The following is a 20,025-nucleotide window of genomic DNA, read 5'->3' on the forward strand; positions in this document are numbered from 1 at the left end:
CGCCTCCTGGACGAGTAATGTATACATAAGATAGACGATGCGTTCCATGATACCAAAAAGATTTCCGAAAACGATTGCGCTCACCACATGCTATAAACATAAAGGCTCGATATGAGAAATGCTATTGGAAGTAAGGGATGTGTTGGTATCTTTAGATCTCTCAGAATAACTACAGGAACTGTCCCCCACCCAAACCTTCCAAGTTATTTTTCCCTACGTAGAGAAAAAAAGGTAGATCTACACAAAATCTCGGCTGAAACGGGTGGATGATGGTCTCTGTCGTGTCAAGCTACGTATTTGAAGTTTCGATAGGGAGACGAGTATACATTTGTTCATTTCATTAGTGTTAATATTCGTGTAGGCGAAGGAAGCATAAGTTACCTAACTAAAAGGAACTGTTAAAGAGCCAACAACGTTAATGTTCGTAGCAATACTAGGAAACGAACAATGAAACCGAAGCCATACAACCTTTTTTATAAACTCTTTTTTACTTAAAACTCTTGCTTCTGCACTGTGCGCCTGCTAACTTGGGCATCCACTCCGGTCGATGCTGAACCCATAACTCAGCCTGTGGGCCTAGAGAATCCAGAGTCACATAAGTACAACCACGATCTTCAGCTCATTTTAGCGTTATCATCACAATGACATCACGTAATTTATTTCTTTTGGTTTTCTGTGCATTTCTTAACCACTTAACTTAACTGCGACGTAAGTGGTTAAGAAATGTGTCGTCACAAACCTTGTGAACTTTGCACGATCTTGCGCGCGGGAAACCACGAAATAGAAACAGGCGCGAGTCGAAGATAGGCTCGTGCTGCTACGGTAAAATGTGATACAAACAAACGTTGAAACGTCGAGAGAGGTGGATGAGATGAAATGATTATGGGAGGTTTAGCTTTGCAATTTCGCTAGGGCGGTTAGAAAGGATAGTTGATGAACCCCCTTTATTTAACTCCTACTCACTCCTACTCGTATCTACATCCACAAACCCGGCCTACAACCGCACATCCATGCATCCACCAATCCCATCTTGTGCACAACCTTTCACCCACGCATCCATCCATCCATTCATACAGCCCCCCCAATGCAGCATAGCAGCTCCTCTACCGTCCCATTCTACACCTGTAAAACCGACAAAAAAAGACCACACCGCCTATGTCCTGTATCCCATGTGTGTTCTGTAGGCCACATGTATCATCTATGCAGTGGTGATAGTATACAGTACAGTCTAAAAGACCCGATCCATCTCTTTCATTATACCCCGTATCTCCAGATAGCATGAGGCGGATGGGGTAGGGATGGACAGTTCCGTACCACGCCCTGAGGGAGTACTCCCAGATGAATGGTGGTGATGCGCGGGGTTCTAGCACCGAATGCACGCAAAGGGCTGGGAGGGCGCGTATGCGCATGTGTATCCAAAAACCTTGTCATATTGGGACAGGGAGGGAGGCGGACGGACGGGGACGGAACAGGACAGGGATGCAGAACCGCAGACCAGCTCACAGACCATGCTCGGTCATCTTGCGGTAAGTCTCATAGGGCGTGCAAGTCCCCAGGGCGCGACGCATGTGCACATTGCAGATCTGCATCCCGTAGACGTAGCTGGCGTTTACCCATCCGAAGCTATGTTTGCGTTAGTATAGCTATCCCTTGCTTGTGCGAGGCAAGAGGGGGGGCTAGCTGGCTGCCCAACAAAAAAAAAGAGAGAAAGAGAGAGAGGAATGGAGAGTTGAGGGAAAAAAGAGAAAAAACTCACCCCTCCTTAGCCACCCCCTTAAAATCCAACCCCTGATTCCCATACTCGGCATCCACCCTATGCGGGTCCACAGGGCGCGTAACATCATACTTCTCCACCACCACGCCGTTATAATCCACAAATGCCTTCGTAATCATATACAACCACTTATACGCCAACCTTTCGGCAACATCCTGGTGTCCATATCTCTGGAGTCCCGTCCACGCCAACATCTGCTGCGGCGCCCAGCCATAGGGATAATCCCACTGCCGATTCGGTCTCTCGAGGCCAATCTCGCCACGACTGTGACGGGTACCTGATAACAGACCTCCAGCGGCCTCGAGGATGGGAACAGCCTGCGCGACCATCTGCTCGCCCTGCCTCGGCGTCGCGAGACCAGCCCACATGGCCCAGAAGGTGGTGGCGGACTCATAGGTCTGCTGATGCTGCGACACGGTGTTGTAGTCGAAGAACATGCCCTTCTCCTCGTTCCAGAGGTACTTATTAATCGCCTTCTTGCGCGCGCGCGACGCGCGGTCCCACAGCGCCGACGTCTCGAGTTGGCCCGCTACCATGTTACCGGTGCAGAATTCGGCGGGGACGGCGAGCTTGTCGTCGAAGTGGACGCGGATGATGCGCGCGATGTCAACCTCGTATTTGTACAGCAGCGAGTTGAGGTCGATGGTGGCGAGGTCGGCGCACGTGCGCTCGAGGCGGTAGGACGTGTCGTGGCCGGACTCGCGGACCGCGCGGTCGTGCATGAAGTAGTCGTCGAGTTCTGGCTCGAGGATCTCGCGGTTGTTGAAGGCCTCGACGAATTCGTTGAAGGTGAGGTTGTGCTTCTTTGCGTACGGCTCGAGGATGTGGATGAAGTGCGAGGCTTCGGTTTCGGGTGGGACGCCGAGGCCCTCGGGGCGGTAGCGCGAGAGGCCGGTGATGGGGTCGTGGCGGGGCTCGGCGGTCCAGACGCTGCGGTATTCTTTGATGGCGGCGAGGGTGGCGAGGCGGAGGAACTCGCGCGAGCCCTTTTCGTGCTGGATCTTGTCGTAGACGCGGGAGGCCATGTCGGTGAGGAAGGGCGGCTGCGAGCGGCACAGGTAGTAGGAGCGGTTCGCGTTGAGGATCTTGCCGTAGTGCTTGATGCAGAAGCAGAAGTTGATGACCATGGCCTTGGCAAGGTCGACTCTGCCGTTAACAATGAGACCAAGCGACTCCATGTAGCTATCCCATCCGTACAGCTCATTGAAGCGACCTCCAGGCACGACAAAAGGCACACCCCTCAGCGTCATCTTCTGGGTGCTGGGATCGTGGGACTCCTCCATTGCCAGAGCGAGAAGCCCTGGCTTTGCGTTCATATCGCGGACACTTTCTGGGGTGATCTTCTCCGGCAGCCACTGGACATCCAAGCGGACTTCCGGTCTGTCCTTGGCCACCTGGGTGTAGTACTCAAACTGCTCAGGTGCACCTCTCGGGATATAAATCCTGGGTCTCGGGTCATCCGTCCAGTCCTTGGGGTCCCTGCCAGCAATCTCGATCACGTGTCCATCAATGCGCCGGGTTAACCTATCCCAGAAGGTGTCCTTAATGAGGCGGGTCAGGCGATTCACTGGGTTCTCATTCAGCCTCGACTCGTCCAGCACGATCATATGACGACCGGCCTCCTTGGCCAGTGATAGTTCCTGGAGCAAGTTCGAGAGCATGTATGTGCCGCGGATATCATGGCGTCGGAAGCCATTGGAAGTAACAGTGCCGAGGGAGATGACCTGAAAATAATGTTAACCTCCGCAGTCGGAGCTGGTATAGAGCGGGTTGGAGCTACCTTCGGGCCATTATCCTCGATGGTGATTTGGAAGTTGTTATCGGTGTCTTCTTGCTTCTGCAGGTTCTCTAGTGTGCTGTCGACGTTGATCAGGAACTTGAGTTGTCCGAGGGTGCTCTCGTCTGTGGTTGGTGAGCAGGTGGTCAGGGTGGCGGTATAGAGGCAACTTACCATGGCTACCACGGCGAGCTGGCAGTTCGGACAGCGTGTCCTCGCGGAATCGTGAAGCAGCGTAGTTCTAGATCTCCCGTCAGCTACTGTCCAGATCATACAGTATATCCCACAATACGCACCGTAGAAAAGGTCGACTGTCTCCGCGGATTCTGGTGAGCGGTGTTCTTCAGACCGTAGTAGGCGTCGGCAGGGGCGTATTCGCCGATCTCGATTGACACATGTCTGGGCTCGTTTGGCGTACCGTTACCGTTTGACTCGTTTGGCTTATTCCCATCTGTCGTGCTCATCGTGAGAGGGTTGTTTGGGTGAGGACTATGGCGATGCCGGAGGCGTTCGTTCGTCGTTCGTTCTTTTGATGTTGGTGGTCTCGGCTGTGGTGTTGGGTGGAAGACGTCACAGGCAGGACGGGCGGGCGGCAGTGTTGAATTAAGCAATGGGCGAAGAAATACTCTTCTGCTCTGTGATATAAGGTGCAAAAGAGAGTGGCGTGGAGTAAAAGAGATTATCTAGGAGTGTGGTCAGAAGATAAGAGGAGGAAGAAAGAAAGAAGGGAAGCCTTTGGTGAGTAAACTATGGGCAGGTTATGGGCTGGTGTGATATTATTTTGGGAGGCGTGACAGCAATCAGTGGTGGTGGTAAAAAAAAGCAAGGGTCTATGGTCAAGGTACATGGAGAGTACAGGGAAGACAGTACAGATAAGTAGCAATAGAGACGGTCACCTGGAGGTCACTCAGTCACTTCCTCTCACCGTCATACTGGATAATCATAACCGCTATTAGATGTACTCTAGCGCTATAAAGTAGCGCTAGAGTACATTGGTTGTTAAATCCGCGCTTGGTGGGTCTATAAGGGCAACTACAGTATTACTCTAAGAGGACGACTACTGTAACTCTACTAACTCTACTAAGAAGACCAACTGCGGGCTTGTTAGTAAGTGGTTATTAAGTGGTTAAGTGGATAAGTGGATAAGTGGATAAGTGGTTAAGTGATTAAGTGGAAGTGGTTAAGTGGTTAAGTGGTTAAGTGGTATAAATGGTATAAATGGTAAGTTTGTGGCAAGCCGGCGGTAAAGTCAGTGACCAGATCAGTGACCAGATTAGTGATCATGTTGCATCTTGGCGGCTGAACACTGGTAGCTATTAGTGGCAGCTATTAGTGGCAGCTATTAGTGGTAGCTATAGTGGCAGCTATTAGTCGTAGCTATTAGTTGTAGCTATTAGTCGTAGCTATTAGTCGTAGCCATTATCATAGCCATTAGTCGTAGCCATTAGTCGTAGCCATTAGTCGTAGAGATTAGCTATAAAACTCATTAAACTCCAGTGGCGTTTGCTAACGGGTCTCACTTTGAGACAAAAAGACGGTCGATGTGGTATAATGTGCAGCCTATCGTGAGATGTATACTAACCTTAACTTATAGTAAATATAGTTATAACATCTTCTAAGCAGCTCCTCACCCTCAGCCTTAGCATCAGCTTCAGCCAAATTAATTTACATTGTACGCCTGCTCCCTGCCTCCTTACATGGGCCCTCTCCCGCCTCCACGCATCCCATCCAGTGGCGTGGGGGTTCCTCTCCAAGCACGTCGCGTGCGTGCCTGCCCATATGAAACTTCCGAGTAGGAGTGGGGGAACCCATTTGTCCAGCGCTTGACTCAGTGTATACAGACAGCTCGGCCCTCCTCTTACCAAATAAGGAAATATAAGTAACCATACTAATTATCATCCTCCGAAATTACATCATATCAACAAACAGCCGCTCCTTACCCACCGCGGATCCCTAATCCATGCCACCGCGCGGCTACACGATCCATACCATGGCGATGAACCCGCCCTTCCACCCCGCCATGCCAAGACCCCGCCCGCATCAGGTACCGTACCCTGCCGGATATTGATTGATCCATCCCCCCCGCCCTCCAGTCTTCCCTCCGTCCATGTCTGTAACTACCAGCCACAAGTCCAGGCCGTCGACAGGCAAAAAGGCCAATGGGTCTACCAAGGAGATTACTCTCTCATCTCCCCGCCATCGACTCACTCTGTTTCTACACCCTGTAGATCCATCGCGCTCCTCGAGGCCTAGACCGCGCTCCATCAACCCCGCCATGGCTGTCTTCGTCGAGCTCCCCGACGACGACACCGCGCCCCAAGACGCCGACGCGCGTTATGCAGCTGAGTGCCAGGCGCGCGCCGCCTTTGAGACGGGTGGACTAAACTCCCTCTCCATCTCCGCGGACCAGAAGCCCGTCGAGGTCATCAACGCGAATCGCAACTCCATCACCGAAGTCTTCGCGTGTTACCCGTTCGCCCCCCTCGGCCCTCCCACCCCTCCCATTCCACACTCTACTACAGAGGCCAGCACTAACACCTCTCAGCGCAGCAACGATAATAACCTCCCACATCGACCTCAACACCCTCGACAGCCTCGCCCGCACCTGCCGGCAGATCCGCGAGAACCTCCTCCAGTTCCGGTCCCAGCTCATCAGCCGAACGCTGCGATGTAGCAACGATGCTGTGACGCTGAATAAGAACCATACCCTGCGCTACCGGGCGCGGGCGACGAACTGGTATTTCGTGGAGGACGACGGGGCGAATATGGAGGGGAAGGTGGGGGAGTGCGCGAGGGATTTGGTGAGGGGGTGTAGGAGGTGTGGGGCTGTTGTTTGTAGGGTACGCTTATTTTCTTGTTGTTCTCTTTCTCCATTACTCCCTTCCTTCTCTCTAAACCTAAGGGAGGAATCGTGTGTCGGAGATTGGACTATGATTATGGTACTAACACAAACAGAACTGCGCAACCAAACCCCCCGCCCCAACCCTCCTCCACCACCGCCACCGCCGCCTCTGTCCAACCTGCCTCTCCCTCTCCCTCTCCTCTCTCCTCTCCCCACCCCTCCCCGTCCCCATCCCGGCCACCCCCGTAACAACCTCCACCATCGCGCGCTCCGTCTGCCGCTGCGCCTCCGCGGGGGTCTGGCTCTGCCAACCCTGCGGCCGCGGCTTGAAAAGCGCAGATAGTACCTACGACTCCATCTGGCGGTGGCGGATGCAGTATTCGCCCACGCTGGCGGAGGGGAGTAGACGGTGTGGACGCGCGGGGCAGTGTGAGGCCGCAGCGGTGGTGGAGGAGGAGGTTGATTGCGATGCGATGGATTTGCGAGAGGGTGAAGAAGATGGGCGAGAAGGGGGGAGGGGGGACGTGGTTAGTCCTACGCCGAGTGATGGAAGTGAAGGAGGAAGTGTTAGAAGTGTTAGAAGTGTTAGAAGTGTGAGGAGAGGCGCGGGGTACGCGAGGCATGAGATTGAGGGGATTGGGGGCGTGGTGAAGAGAAAGCTGATTCGGAGGGCGAGGGTGGGGGCGTGTGTGGAGGAGTGGGAGGATGAGAGGGGGGTGGGGAGGTTTATGATTAGGGAGAGGGAGGGGGGAGGAGTTGGTGTGGGTGGTGTTGGAAGGTTGTGCCGGGGGATGGGGAGAGGGAGAAATGGGGGATTTAGAAAGGGGGGGGGGTTAGGTTGGTTGTTTGCTGCTGTAGTAGTGATGATATGGCATAGTACAGTCGTATATGGCTTGTACGTTGGTAGGAGGTTGTGGGATAGCGTCGAGGATGGCTGCGTCGATGATAATGAAAACATGAAATAGAAGAGAAATCAGGTATAACTAAAATTAATGATCTACCAGAAGGTACAATTGCTACATATCCTCAAGCTATTTAACCTTCTAGTAAGATCTTACAATCCAGTATGCTCACAATATAAGTTTCCTTGCACCCCAAGCCCCAAACAACCCTCCCCCGCAATCGCGGCTAATAAATAATCCGGGCCTCAACATCAAGAAACTAAGCGCTGAAGCTCTTAAACCCCCACCACCACCACAAACAAACAAACAAAAAAACCCACCAATAACTCAATCCACCTCTCACCTCACCTCTCAATTCACTTCCCACACAGACCCCCCAAAACCGCAACCATGCCCAGCCCCCTCGTCTACTTCGACATCTCCATCGGCTCCAAGCCCATGGGCCGCATAATCTTCACCCTCTACAGCTCCATCGTCCCCCTCACCGCCGAGAACTTCCGCTCCCTCTGCACGGGCGAGAAGGGCGTCGGCAAATCCGGCAAACCCCTCTCCTACGCCGGCTCCACCTTCCACCGCGTGATCAAGCAATTCATGATCCAAGGCGGCGACTTCACCGCCGGTAACGGCACGGGTGGTGAATCGATCTACGGCGAGAAGTTCGCGGATGAGAATTTCGAGATTAAACATACCAAGCCGTTCTTGCTGAGCATGGCGAATGCGGGGCCGGGGACGAACGGGAGTCAGTTTTTTATTACGACGGTCCCGACGCCGCATTTGGATGATAAACATGTGGTCTTTGGTGAGGTGGTGGCGGGGAAGTCGATCGTGAGACAGATTGAGAATCTGCCTACCCAGGGATCGGATAAGCCGGCGAAGGATGTCACGATCACGGCGTGTGGGGAGTTGCCGGCGGATTACGAGGTGGGGAGTTCAAAGAAGGCTGATGCTACTGGGGACGCGTATGAGGATTTCCCCGAGGACGCCAAGACGGGGGATAACGAGTTCAGCGCCGCCGAGATCGTGAAGATCGCCAGCGCGCTCAAAGAGTACGGCAACACGGCTTTCAAGGCGGGGAACTTGCAGTTGGGGTTGGATAAGTATCAGAAGGGACTGCGCTACCTGAACGAAGACCCGGATCTCGATTCCGCCTCCGATTCAGACAAGGCTGCCCTCCGACAGCTCAGATTCACCCTCTACTCCAACTCCGCCCTCCTCTCCAACAAACTCTCCCTCTTCCCCGACGCGGCTAAATCCGCCACTTTCGCCCTCGAAGTCCCCTCCATCACCGACGTCGAGAAAGCCAAAGCGCTGTACCGCCGCGCGCTCGCGAGCGTGGGGATGAAAGATGATGAGGCTGCGTTGAAGGATCTTGAAGCTGCGAAGGCGCTGGTGCCGGGCGATGCGGCGGTGGTGAAGGAGTTGGGTGCTGTGAAGACGAGGGCGGCGGAGAGGGCGAGGAAGGAGAAGGCGGCTTATGGAAAGTTCTTTGATTAGATGGGGGAGGGGGGGTTGGATGGATCGATAAGGATGTTTATGGGGTTGGATGGGGGGAGTCTGATTTAGGGATTGAGCGTGGGGTGATTTTTTTTTTTGGTTTTTTTTTTCAAAAAAAAGGGGGAGATGGATGGTTGGTGGAGAGTGGGTGCGAAGGAGGAAGGAAGGGAGCAAGAGGAATAGCTATGACATCTCACGAACGAGGAATGGGGGTAGATAGATGAATGGATATCTCCAATTTTACGAGTCGGCAGGTGCAGCGACGTCCAAATAGTTCAGTCAGATGAACCCTTACGACTCTAGACCTCCGCCATCCGCAGAGTTCACGACACAATATAGACAACAAAAAAAGGCCAGTATACCACATATTTTACTACAAACCCTAATACCCACCCCCGAAAAGGAATTACCGCAAAATATACACATTCTCCGCCATTTATAGAGTTCGCAACAATCTCAAATTCGCAGCTCTCTCTCTCTCTTACATAGGGTATAATATTACACTCATCCCTTCCCTCCGACACGCTACCTCATCTCGTGCGGATTCACACCCCCCTCCCCACCAGTAGGGCGCACGTACATCTCATACATTGGTGGTAGACTCCGCGCTGGAGTCGCATACTGTGACATCTGCTGCGGAGCAACCTGCGTGAACCCCGGCGCCGGGGTTCCTCCTGATAACTCATGCTGACTGCTGCTGCACGGTGTTGAACCCCGCTGTTGCATGAGGGGGCCCGCCGTTGAAGACTCCTGCTGGATGAGGCGCTGGAGAACTAGACATGTCATACTGCCCCTGTGGCGTCGAAGTCCCGAGCCATTGAGGAGGTGCCACGGTGGCTTGTCCGAATGGCTGGTGCTGAGGCTGCGGCTGAGTGGTGGTGGATTGGGGAGAGGGTGTTTGTGTTTGTGGCTGAGCGTAATGGGCCGGGAAGGGGGAGGTAGGGGGGAAGGTTGTGGGATGGGAGTTTGTTTGTTGTCAATGTTGTTGGTTAGGTATGAAAAGCGCCCCGGGGGGGGGGGGGGGGGGTTGGCTGCTAGTTTGGGTTGAAGGGCGCATTGGGGTTGGAGGAGGTTGGTTTGAGTTGAACGCGCCGGGTTGTTGGTTCTGGTTGAAGGGCGCGTTTGGGTTGGAGGGGCCGGGTTGCTGGTTTGGATTGAAGAAAGGGGGTTGGAGAAAGGGGCTTGGTGAGGGTTGTATGCGCCAGGCTGCTGCTGGTAGGTGTTGAAAGGGGCGGGAGCATGTGGCACATTTGTCTTCCGCTGGCGGTGCGTCTCGATGCAAGCTATGATGAAGAGGGCGATAAGTAAGGCTCTATCAAAGACAGGTTAGTTGCTATCCCATATATCTTTCCGTAGCAGCATCATACGTTATGACCAACCCAACGACCACAGCAATGATATAGAGCGAATTGAGCGAGTCAGAGATATAATTCCCTACATCGAACAATATAGCCGCCTCATACCCCGACATCCCCCCCAGCGCAAGCCAGAGGACTAAGTCGACGCCGACGCAGGCACCGGGGTGGATTCCCTTGTATTTGCGCCGGCGGACAAACAACGTGATTCCTTCGGCGATATTCTATATCAACGCGTCGCCGGCCTGTGTAAAGGTGGTTAGAAAGAAGTACTCCAGCTCAGGCTATGGGATGGGGGTAATGAGTTACTGGACCTATCAACATAGGATTCCCAAAGACAGTCCCAGCACAGCACCCGATGACGATGAGACAGAAAACCGTCGCGAGGCAGCGTAGGCTCAATTTCGTGATCCAGAGCCTCTTGACTTCTTTATCCACATCACCGGGCTGTTTGACAGCAGAGGAATCTATCGTCGCTACCGCTACCGCTACCGCCATCTCGTCTCGAGTGTGAGAAAGCCGTTCTCACTCCTGCGGTTAGAAGCGTTGCATAAAACACCTCCCTACTCCGTCGCGCAAAGATTCCCTAGCCTAGCGCGATGAAATTGCAAAGTGAAGGAAGGCGCGCGCAGTCGCTCCGCACGAGAGATGAGGTCGTGCCGGGAGGCGCATGCAGGGGGGACGAGGCTGGCATAAATTGCATTGACATTGAAATGCCTCCTTGGGAAAGAGGGCTCCCAAGAAGAGAGCGCCTCACGAATAAGTAGATGAAGGAAATAGATAACCACAGAGCCTCACAAAACAAACAAGAGAAGTAGATAAATGGATATTTCCAGCGTTAATTCACTTCGTCTTCCACCCTCTCCCTCCCCTACAAAAATAGACAAAAAACACAAGATGTTACCCCTCTCTATGTCTATAGTCACCCCCCTCCCACCAAAGATGTGTGCACGCATCAAAAATTCTTCACAAATAAAAAAACGAGTGCCACTCCCCCAAAATAGACACAAAAAGACCACATTCCCATGTTTCGCAGACCATTAAAAACTACTAATTAATATTTCGCGGCAGTGTGTGTATGCGTGCAATGCTTGCTTTGTGTCTCCCAATCGTCCCTTCATTCGCTCGTCCCGGTCCTTTCAACCCCCCTACAAAACGGAGGAAATCGACAAATGCTCAAAATCGCTCTCTAACCCACCACCACTCACTCACACAGCAGCGCCCTTCCCCTTCTCCTCACTCCCCTGAGCGTTCCTCTCGCGCGTAATCATATGCCGTTCCTTCCTCTCCCTCTCCTTCTCCCGCTCCTTTTCCCTCTCTTCCTCCTTAACAGCCTCCTTCTCCGCCTTAGCGCGTTCTTTTCCCCGTTCTTTCTCTCTCTCCTTCTCTCCCCCTCCCTTTTTTCTCAACACCCCACTCACACCACTTAAAAACCCCTTCCCGCCCTTCCCATCCCTACTCCCCCCCCGTTCCGTCGGCGGCGACGCACCCGCCGCTCCAATATCCAGGGAGCTGCCAAACGCATCAGCCGCCAGCGGGCGTGGGGCACGGGAACTCTCCTTCCCAAACGTACTCTCCCAAAACGTCTGCCGCTCTCTCCTCTCCCTACTCCCCGTCTCCGAGCCCACCCACCCCGGCACAGCAGGAATAGTACTATCATCGCTGCGATTCCACCTCGCGGCCTCTCTCGGCGTAGCATGCGGATACGAATTCGCCGCATGGGGCACAATATCATTCTCCGTAAACGTCCGCTGATCCAACGCACTACTGCGTTCCAAACTCCTCAGGATATCAGTCCACTCCAGCTCCGGCGGCTCTTCGACTTTCGCCTCCACCTCGGCGCGGCGGAGACACTCGTCTGCGCGTTTTTGCAGCGCGACGCACTCGTTGTGGAAGGCGAGGAGGTCGCCGGAGAATTCGGCCACGCGAGCGGTGTCGCTGGCGACGGCTTCGAGCCAGAAGCGGACGAGGGCGGCGTAGGCGCGCGCTTCGTCTATGAGGTAGGGGAGGGAGGGGAAGCCCTCGCGGGAGGTCATGGGGGGGCGTTTGAGGATGGCGAGGGGGGTGGAGTAGGAAGCTGGCGGGGGGGTGCGCGGGCGGTCCACGGGGATGGAGCAGATGTTGTCGATGAAATCCTTTACGTTCTGACGGTTTTGTGCGAGGAAACGGTTCATAGGCTCCATCCAAGCTTCCTTCTGGCCGAAGGTAGAGAGGTTGGCGAGGACCTGGAGGGATTTCGCGATGAGTGTTAGGGTGCGTTGGGCGCGCGGGTGGGGGTGGTCTCGGAGGAGGCCGAAGAGTTTAGGGTTCAAGAGGGAGGGGCAGAAGAAGCGGAGGAAGAGGAAGCCCGAGACGGAGGTGTAGGGGGCGGTTCGGAGGAAGTTGCCGTAGCGGTCTTCGGCGACGGTGCGGACGTATTTTAGGATCTGGCGTAGTTCGGGGGGACATTGGTTGTGCGAGGCCGAGATATGGGCCCAGATGTCGCTGGTGAGCGCGTTGAGGGTGGCCCAGTTCCTGTCTAGGTCTTCGCTGGCTCCGACACGGGAGGGGTCGACTTCGCAGTCGGGATTCATGGCGTTGATTTCGCGGACTTTGTCGCTGAGGAGGTCTTCGAGGTATTCTTTTCCGAGGCGGCGCATGTGGAAGTCCAATGCTTGGGTGAGGAGGGAGTTGCCGCGAAAGAGGAGATTGGCTTCGCCTGTGAGAGACTTGTTCATGTCACGGAGTTGTACCTCTCTGTCGCTGACCGAATCAAACGAATCGTTCGAGCCCATGCGTCGACTGAACCTCAGACGCTGAACCGGCGTTTCTTTGCTGATCCCGTCAATCTCGTCCTCTACCAAAGATACCAGCCACTGCTGAGCCTGCCCAGAGACTTGGAACACATCCAGCAATGTTTCCGCTAAGAACCGGAGCTTGGATGGCACATATTGGGACATCTGCAGCGTCAACCCCGTGGTAAACTTATGCAAGAGATCAGATAGAGCCTTGTACTCCTTCAACAGTAACACAACGAGCTCATCATGGCGCACCCGTATCAGCATCTCGCCGATAACTTCCTTCTTCTCATTCAATGCCGGCCACCAATTCTCCACATCCTTACCGCGATCCAGCTGATCCATGCGGATGTGTACAATGCCACATAGGACCTCCCACACAACTTCCGGCGTCTGAACGCTAACGGAAGATTTCGACCCATGAACCTGAGGTTGAGGCTGAGACTTCGACTTCATCCTCTTGAGAGCAATCGAGATCTCCGGGAGTGCAGCGGGTAGCCCGCCAAACTCGCTCTCATCGCGCCAGAAAGGCTTGTTCGTCCCAAACTTTGTCGTCGTCCTTGAGCGAACTTCTCCGTCAAGAATGACTTCGGCAAAGTAATCTCCTACAGACGGGTCGGGTTCGGATTTATGTCCCCGCCGTCCGTCCACGGGCTGCTCGGCTTTCTTACCCGTTGGCCGAAGCTTGGCCTCAACTGTCCGGATGGAGAGCGTCTTTTCAATTCGAAAGAGGTCGTCCGGGGTAGGGATGACGAGGGAGTCTGGACCATCCGAGCCGTCTGCGGAAATTTGAGACCCGTACATATCCGGCACTGTAAACGTCCGTAGTAGGACATACCACACTTCGAAGAGGACCCGAGATTCCAAGGAAATAAATACTGGTGATACAATAGATATTGAGGTCGCCGCCGCCGTGTACTGAGGGAGAATGGCAACGCAGTATTCCTGGTTTAAAACCGTCTTATCCAGCTCCTGAATGCCACATCTTGACAACTGTGACAGCTGAATCGTAGCCAGAAGTGAGACGTCATTTTCTGTCATGAGCTTCAACTCGCCATTATCCTGTAATATGCATGAGACTAGCCGCCACGCTCGATCGCTGCGCTGACGCCCCCCAGCAGCTGTTGCAGCTGCCTGACACGCGCCTTTATCCCACAAGAACACCCTTCCAACCTTGATGATATTGATGTCCTTGGCCTGACTGAAGCTGGGCCGCCGACTAAGTGATCTCAGCTCCCCTGCCTCAGAACTAGAGGCGCTTGACCCATCTTGATTCTGCTGCCACGATAATAATGCTGCCAGCCAATACTCATACTGCGAGGTATCAAGTGGCCGCAGCCGTAGCCGCATTCCAGACGCGATACTAACGTCAAGGATATTCTCCTCATTTTCTTCTATTGGTGGCTTCATACGGCACCCCCTCAAGTCTGGGACAATGGTCTGGTGATTGGGCCCATCTTCAGTGCCCTCAAATAGAAAAGTTCCCTTATCATCAATGTAACAAACTCCCCTAGCCCATGAACCATGTCCCGAGGTCTGGTATTCGACCTCCCCCTTCATGCGCCCATTGAGACCATTCATGAGTTTGAGAACCTTAATAGCATCGCGAGTGGCGATCGGCACAGGCAGCGTATCGACATACGCCGGAAATGGAATCGGAGAACCTGACCGCGAACTTGTATTCGGCTGCCTGTTAAGAAGAGGCTTCTTCTTAACAGACTCTGCTCGTTGCGACTGTGTAGAGCGGAACGCAGTCGGAGCGTGAGCTACATATTTCGGGTCCTCCTTCGGTATATTTTCCTCCGAGCTGCTCAATCCCGAGTAGTTCGACCCTGTTCGATGTCGCCTCATCGGCAGCTGCCCCGAGGGGCGCCTCTGCTGCTGTGCCCCATCAATTGTCCGGTTCCTCGGCCGCGTCCTTGGCAGATTCGACACATCGTCTACGTCGCTCTCATTCGACTTGTTCTGCTGCTGGCCGCTTGATTCGCCCGTGTCAAACGCATCCTCAAAGACGAGCCCGCGCCGACGCTCCCACGGCTTCTCCAATCCCAGTATAGAGCGCGGCGAGGCTTGTGACGCCACGTCCACGTCAGACGGCCCTGCCCCTGTTCCACCACCGGGAGGAAGTGTCGGTTCTGGCGTAACCACCCTGATGCTGTCATCTTTGCGGCGCGGCGGCGCCTCCGAAGCGGCGGACGCGGTCCCGGCCTCCTGCATTTGCTGTAGTAGGTTGTCTCCAGGCGCAGGCGGTGGCACGGCGCCACCTGCTGCTTGGCCGTCATGCTGAGCCGCCTTGTCCATAGCCGGATATAGGATGCGCTGCGCGCGCAGTCTTTATCGGGGGGTGGAGCTGGTCAGGCTAGCGGACGTTCATGTGTACGTGGTGTAGCAGTGTGCGCCTGGTGGGTATTGTAGGAGTGGCAATGGCCTCGGAAACGTGGGCGCTGTGGTTGCGCGGTGTGCCTGTGGTTGATCAGTTTAGATGTCACCTCGGTGCGCGGGGTCAATTGGTAATCTGGGGTAACTTACAAGAACCCTTTCCCAATGTTTTACCACAAGAGTAGGACGGCGTGTATCGTTCGTTATAACCAGTCGCCCTGTGGCAGCAGTGCCTTCTGTCTTCCCTGATCTGTCGCAATTGTGAGGAGCTCGTCATCATACCTGAGCATGAGCGGGTGCCTGACGTCTCGCGATCAGAGTCGCAACAGATAGCGCAGGAACGGGCTTCCTGGCCTTGCAATGGATCCTGAGATTTGTTCGGTCTGTTAAAGGATTGCAGCGTATGATTTAGTATGTGTAAATCGTCGTCTCCTCATGGAATCGTAGAGTATTATTGCGGCGGTTGATGTACCGTACTCGACTAAAACGGTTAATGGGGAACAAAGTGCGGAGCTGTCGTCGTCGGCACGACACATTGGATAGGTTCGATATACAAGACTAACTAAGACACACCGACTCCAATATTTATATCGCATCGCACCCTAATGAGATCATGAAATTACCATCTTGGGGATTTTCAAAGTATATTCAAGCTCCTCGAATCAATTTTGGACACAGGTGCATTACATTACACATGCAAAGAAGCGCGCTCACCGAGCATATATCTATCTATTTATCGTCATACTGTCTGGGATAAGGTAGGATCGGGTGCGCAGTAATTGAGCAAGGCCCTGTGCTAATCAGACACATCTTGTTTATTATTGAAACATTCGATATACACTGCCCCACTGCCAGACATGAGCAAGAAGCTGGGATCTGACAGGGATCTGACTGGAATCTGATATAATTTTACCGGGGAAATTTCACAAAAAAGATTTATTATAGATAAGTTAGTCCAATTACCATTTCGCGTGTCACCGCTGCCCCACAAGGCTGCTGTGTGTTGTGCCAGACAATCATAATCATTCATTTGCCAGAAACGAACTTGCCAGACTCCATGTCCCTCAATGCATCAAGTGTCCAAGTGCCACCCAGGTATATCTCCGCAGGGTCAAAAAAAAAGTCAGCTATAAGCAACAAACCGTCCTACCATTGTCAAATACGGCTCGCCAATCCGAAGCATAATATCCAAAAACTCCCAATGTGTCTCTCTCAAAAAGTATGCAAAGGAAGCTATGGAAACCGCGTCTCAATACTACCAATAGGGCTCCTGGGCTGGCTACGTGTGCCAGTCAAATCGCCGCTCGCCGTCTTCTTCAACGCCTGGCTCATGGATTCAATCCTCAGATCCGAGCCTGTTGTTGGTGAAGGGAAGCTCAAGGTAGGACTCGCCAGCGGCTTCCCGGCGCGGGTGGGTGATAGGTCAAGGCCCTTGATAGATGCTGACTTGCTGGTTGGCGGTGAAGTTCCCACCCCCTGTGAAGATACCGTGGATCTAATTGGCGAGGGCGAGCGATGCCCGGAAGATAACGTGGTAAGGCCTGCAATATGTATCGGGTCCCTGTTGTTCATGTGTTCGGTTTGCTCTGATTGCACAACGTCTGCAAAGGAGATGAAGCTCAGGCGCCTCACATCTGCGCTATCCAGCGCACCGTAATTCGATGCGGCATCGTCCTTGTCAGGGTGTGCTAGCAAGTCTTCTGACCAGTTCGTGCCAGCAGCTTCGCTGCCACCAATCCCTGTTACATTCTTTGCCGCTGGCTGGTGTGACGAGTGCATTACGATTTCAACCGTGTCTGGGTCAAGCGCACTGTCTGTAATGGCTTCCGAGGAGGCATCTAGCACTGCAGGAATGCGATCTTCGGTCTGTATATGGGCGGGAATTGCTGGCGAGTTAGGCACTTGTGAGGCAGCCTCTTGTACATCGCGTTCGAAGATTTGAGATCCGGCCGGCGAAACAACTCTAGAGGACGGCGAATGTAGATTTCGGTTTGGTGGTGACTGCAAAATGTACGGATGCGTAGTGGAGACGAAAGTGAGATTCGCAGGAGTAGATCTCGGTGCATCTGACTCGTTCGAGGCTACATCCTTCCTCTTCTTGCCAAAGCCAAAGAGCCGCCGCTTTGCTGTCTTGGGTTCACTCCCAGTCGGCGTGCCTTCACCCTCCTCGCCAGATTCGGCCGACTCTGGTGAAGTAATCGGAGATATTTCCTGCGCTTCGTCCAGATAGAGTACCGGATTCGTGCTTGTGTTCGTCTCTTGCCGATTCAGCTTATCCGCGACTTCCGTTCCAGCCATTATTGTACTGTTGTGGTTATCGCGGTCTCATGAAGTTATACAAAGGCCTCAATGCGTTCTATCGAACCTTGCGACGCAGTCAGTGACAAGAGCTTCATTCAGGGAAAAGGGTCTCAAGCCAAATGACACAGGGTAGGGAACGACGTAAGGGCGTGGGGGAGAGTAGGATAGATACCTGCGAAGCAAGCTGAGGCGCCGTGTTCGATGAGATGCCTCAACAAGTCGATGAAGTCATACTTGGAATCGATATTGAAGAGATGTGCTGGCGAAAGACGGACTGGCTGGTGTCTATCTTATGGTGTTGGGCAGGTTTAACAGTTTCACAGCTTGGTATGGGATGGTATGTACAGAGCACAGCACAATACTCGGAACTGGACAAGATGGTCGATGCGACCCAATCTGCATTTCATCCCACCACAAGCCAAAAAGGAAAACCTGATCTTGTGATGCGACATGGTCCGTGCGTTCGGGTCGTCGGTTTGTCCGTACCCTAATCATAATAAGTAAGTCTTTAACTCTGTTCGGTAGATTAGTCCCGGGATCGGAGTAACTTAAATGCGCAAAGCTGGCAACCAGACGAATTGCCACCAACCCCAATCTAGCTTTAGCGTATATTAATACCACACCACGTGACCACATTATTTGACAGGTCCCCAAAATCCTCCAAGGGAAATAGAGCACATCGACGACGATCTCGATCCAAGACCAACACAATGGATCTCCGGGTACTACGCCGCCCCATATTCGACCTCCTGGCAGGGCGAGGCCAATGTCTCCTCTCTGGCACTGTATCGAGTCGCCGCAATGAGTCCAGCTATCGCCGGATGAAGAAGAAGTTAAACGTCAAGCCCGACGCCTCCTTTGGCCTTTCGAAAGACTCTCCTGCTACCGACCACATCATCTTCAATCCGCCATCATCCGCTCCTTCGGTCCTCCACACTCCCTTGAAGTTTCTTCCCAAAGAGGACAAACGCCGACAGCTCTACAGCGTTGCGAAAAATTCGACACTCGGCATCGACGAAGAGGCCAAACTGCCCCCGGCGATCCTGAAGCAGAACGCGGGATACCATAGGTACCATCTTACGCAAGAGGATTTTGCGGAGATAAGACGGTTGAGATCTTCGGATCCGGAGACGTGGACGAGACTGAAGCTGGCGAGAAAATTCAACTGCACCTCCCTTTTCATCGGCATATGTTGCGAGGCAACCGCCGAGAAGGTTGCTCTCGAGAAGGCAAAGATTGAGGCTATAAAGGAGCGCTGGGGTCCGAAGAGGAGGATGGCCAGGGAGGATAGGGTCAAGCGCAGAGAAGCTGCGTACCGCGACGAATAAGGGGCCGACGACGAAGGTTTGCTACGGATGTGTATAAATAAGCACGTTTCCGCGGCTCGGGCGAGACGGGTCGATAAATGAGACATGGAGAGGTTTCGTGCTCAGGGCGTGGCTCGGAGTGCTACGCAAACTCGAATTTTCATTGATCCTGTAGAATATAAAGGGAAGCATGAGGCGGCGGCCACGGAGTTTAGCGCTATATTGCGACTGTAGAATAGATGTCTGAATAAAGATCATAAACACTGCGATGGATTGCTGTTGCAGCTGTAGTTATTTTGGATGGGGCTCTGTGCAATTGATCACTCTGGGCCCAATATCTATATGCAACACGAACGCCGTGACCCCAAACCATGCTACGGAAACAAACAGGGAGCATCCAGAGTTCGGGGTATGCCTCAAGGCTTCTTAGGCTCAGCAGGTTTATTAGGCTCGACAGACATTTCAAAGGTAACCTATTTCCTGTCAGCAATGCTCAGCGTCTGAGCAACTCTACTCACGGGTCCATCATTGATCAGAGCCACTTCCATCATAGCTTGAAATACGCCGTCCTTCACCTTCTCGGGATTATATCCCTCCCCTACCTTCAACACAAATCGCTGGTAGAGTTCTTTCGCCTGCTCCCCTCCCATCGCGCCATGGAAGTCTGGTTTTGAACCCTTCTTGGTATTTGCCAAGAGTGTAAATTGGGAGACTTCAGAGATCAGTTTGATATACGACAGGGTCTCATGATAGTAAAATACCGCAAAGAACATCTCCAGATATATCCTGCACATTGTGCTTCCACCTGCCGCCCGTTTCTTCGTCATCCCATAGCCTCATTTTGATAACTTTGGCAGCCAGGGCATCAACCTCCTTCTCTGTGTCACCCGGAGCAACGGCAGCAAGTACCAGTATGCCCTTTCCAATAGAAGAAACGACTTGCCTGTCAACAGTGACAGAGGCAGAAATTACCCTTTGCAGTATGGCTGACAGAAATTATAAGCATGCGAGGGCATCCTGAGACCTTGAAAGCACTTTACCTTTCATCCTGGAGGCTCAACTAAGACGAGGAGTTGTTGGTGATACTTTGGCTCAATATAAAGTCGACAGTCTCTAA

General features: G+C 53.3%; 8 protein-coding genes across 8 annotated transcripts; 3 read left to right on the forward strand and 5 right to left on the reverse strand.

Moving 5' to 3' along the window:
- Positions 1-884: 884 nt before the first annotated feature.
- NTH1 (alpha,alpha-trehalase nth1) lies at positions 885-4,309 on the reverse strand. The gene is made up of 5 exons (XM_024469887.1): positions 3,848-4,309; positions 3,726-3,792; positions 3,555-3,676; positions 1,757-3,498; positions 885-1,623 (listed from the first exon to the last, which is right to left on the reverse strand). Exons 1-5 carry the CDS (start codon positions 4,013-4,015, stop codon positions 1,500-1,502), a joined length of 2,223 nt encoding a protein of 740 aa, XP_024324105.1. The 5' UTR covers positions 4,016-4,309; the 3' UTR covers positions 885-1,499.
- An 855-nt stretch (positions 4,310-5,164) lies between these two features.
- On the forward strand, positions 5,165-7,496 carry VC83_06286 (uncharacterized protein). The gene is made up of 3 exons (XM_024469888.1): positions 5,165-6,023; positions 6,097-6,391; positions 6,507-7,496. The coding sequence occupies exons 1-3, from the start codon at positions 5,659-5,661 to the stop codon at positions 7,356-7,358; spliced, it is 1,512 nt and encodes a 503-aa protein (XP_024324108.1). The 5' UTR covers positions 5,165-5,658; the 3' UTR covers positions 7,359-7,496.
- A 94-nt stretch (positions 7,497-7,590) lies between these two features.
- On the forward strand, positions 7,591-8,838 carry CPR6 (peptidyl-prolyl cis-trans isomerase D). Its single transcript, XM_024469889.1, has one exon. The coding sequence runs from the start codon at positions 7,686-7,688 to the stop codon at positions 8,787-8,789; it is 1,104 nt and encodes a 367-aa protein (XP_024324107.1). The 5' UTR covers positions 7,591-7,685; the 3' UTR covers positions 8,790-8,838.
- A 476-nt stretch (positions 8,839-9,314) lies between these two features.
- VC83_06288 (uncharacterized protein) lies at positions 9,315-10,646 on the reverse strand (the record flags this gene model as incomplete). The annotated part of the gene is made up of 3 exons (XM_024469890.1): positions 10,459-10,646; positions 10,157-10,389; positions 9,315-10,101 (listed from the first exon to the last, which is right to left on the reverse strand). The coding sequence occupies exons 2-3, from the start codon at positions 10,258-10,260 to the stop codon at positions 9,315-9,317; spliced, it is 891 nt and encodes a 296-aa protein (XP_024324104.1). The 5' UTR covers positions 10,261-10,389; positions 10,459-10,646.
- Positions 10,647-11,046: 400 nt separating this feature from the next.
- Positions 11,047-15,782, reverse strand: VC83_06289 (uncharacterized protein). Its single transcript, XM_024469891.1, has 2 exons — positions 15,451-15,782; positions 11,047-15,384 (listed from the first exon to the last, which is right to left on the reverse strand). Exon 2 carries the CDS (start codon positions 15,220-15,222, stop codon positions 11,353-11,355), a length of 3,870 nt encoding a protein of 1,289 aa, XP_024324103.1. The 5' UTR covers positions 15,223-15,384; positions 15,451-15,782; the 3' UTR covers positions 11,047-11,352.
- Positions 15,783-15,979: 197 nt separating this feature from the next.
- Positions 15,980-17,998, reverse strand: VC83_06290 (uncharacterized protein). The gene is made up of 2 exons (XM_024469892.1): positions 17,774-17,998; positions 15,980-17,665 (listed from the first exon to the last, which is right to left on the reverse strand). Exon 2 carries the CDS (start codon positions 17,596-17,598, stop codon positions 16,534-16,536), a length of 1,065 nt encoding a protein of 354 aa, XP_024324280.1. The 5' UTR covers positions 17,599-17,665; positions 17,774-17,998; the 3' UTR covers positions 15,980-16,533.
- A 230-nt stretch (positions 17,999-18,228) lies between these two features.
- VC83_06291 (uncharacterized protein) lies at positions 18,229-19,621 on the forward strand. Its single transcript, XM_024469893.1, has one exon. It carries the CDS (start codon positions 18,312-18,314, stop codon positions 18,927-18,929), a length of 618 nt encoding a protein of 205 aa, XP_024324281.1. The 5' UTR covers positions 18,229-18,311; the 3' UTR covers positions 18,930-19,621.
- Positions 19,325-19,955, reverse strand: DTD1 (D-tyrosyl-tRNA(Tyr) deacylase; the record flags this gene model as incomplete). The annotated part of the gene is made up of 4 exons (XM_024469894.1): positions 19,325-19,381; positions 19,427-19,620; positions 19,670-19,894; positions 19,949-19,955. 4 exons carry the CDS (start codon positions 19,953-19,955, stop codon positions 19,325-19,327), a joined length of 483 nt encoding a protein of 160 aa, XP_024324278.1.
- Positions 19,956-20,025: the final 70 nt, after the last annotated feature.

The sequence above is a fragment of the Pseudogymnoascus destructans genome (genome assembly GCF_001641265.1).
Source record: "Pseudogymnoascus destructans isolate 20631-21 unplaced genomic scaffold scaffold_10, whole genome shotgun sequence".
NCBI lineage: Eukaryota > Fungi > Ascomycota > Leotiomycetes > Thelebolales > Thelebolaceae > Pseudogymnoascus > Pseudogymnoascus destructans.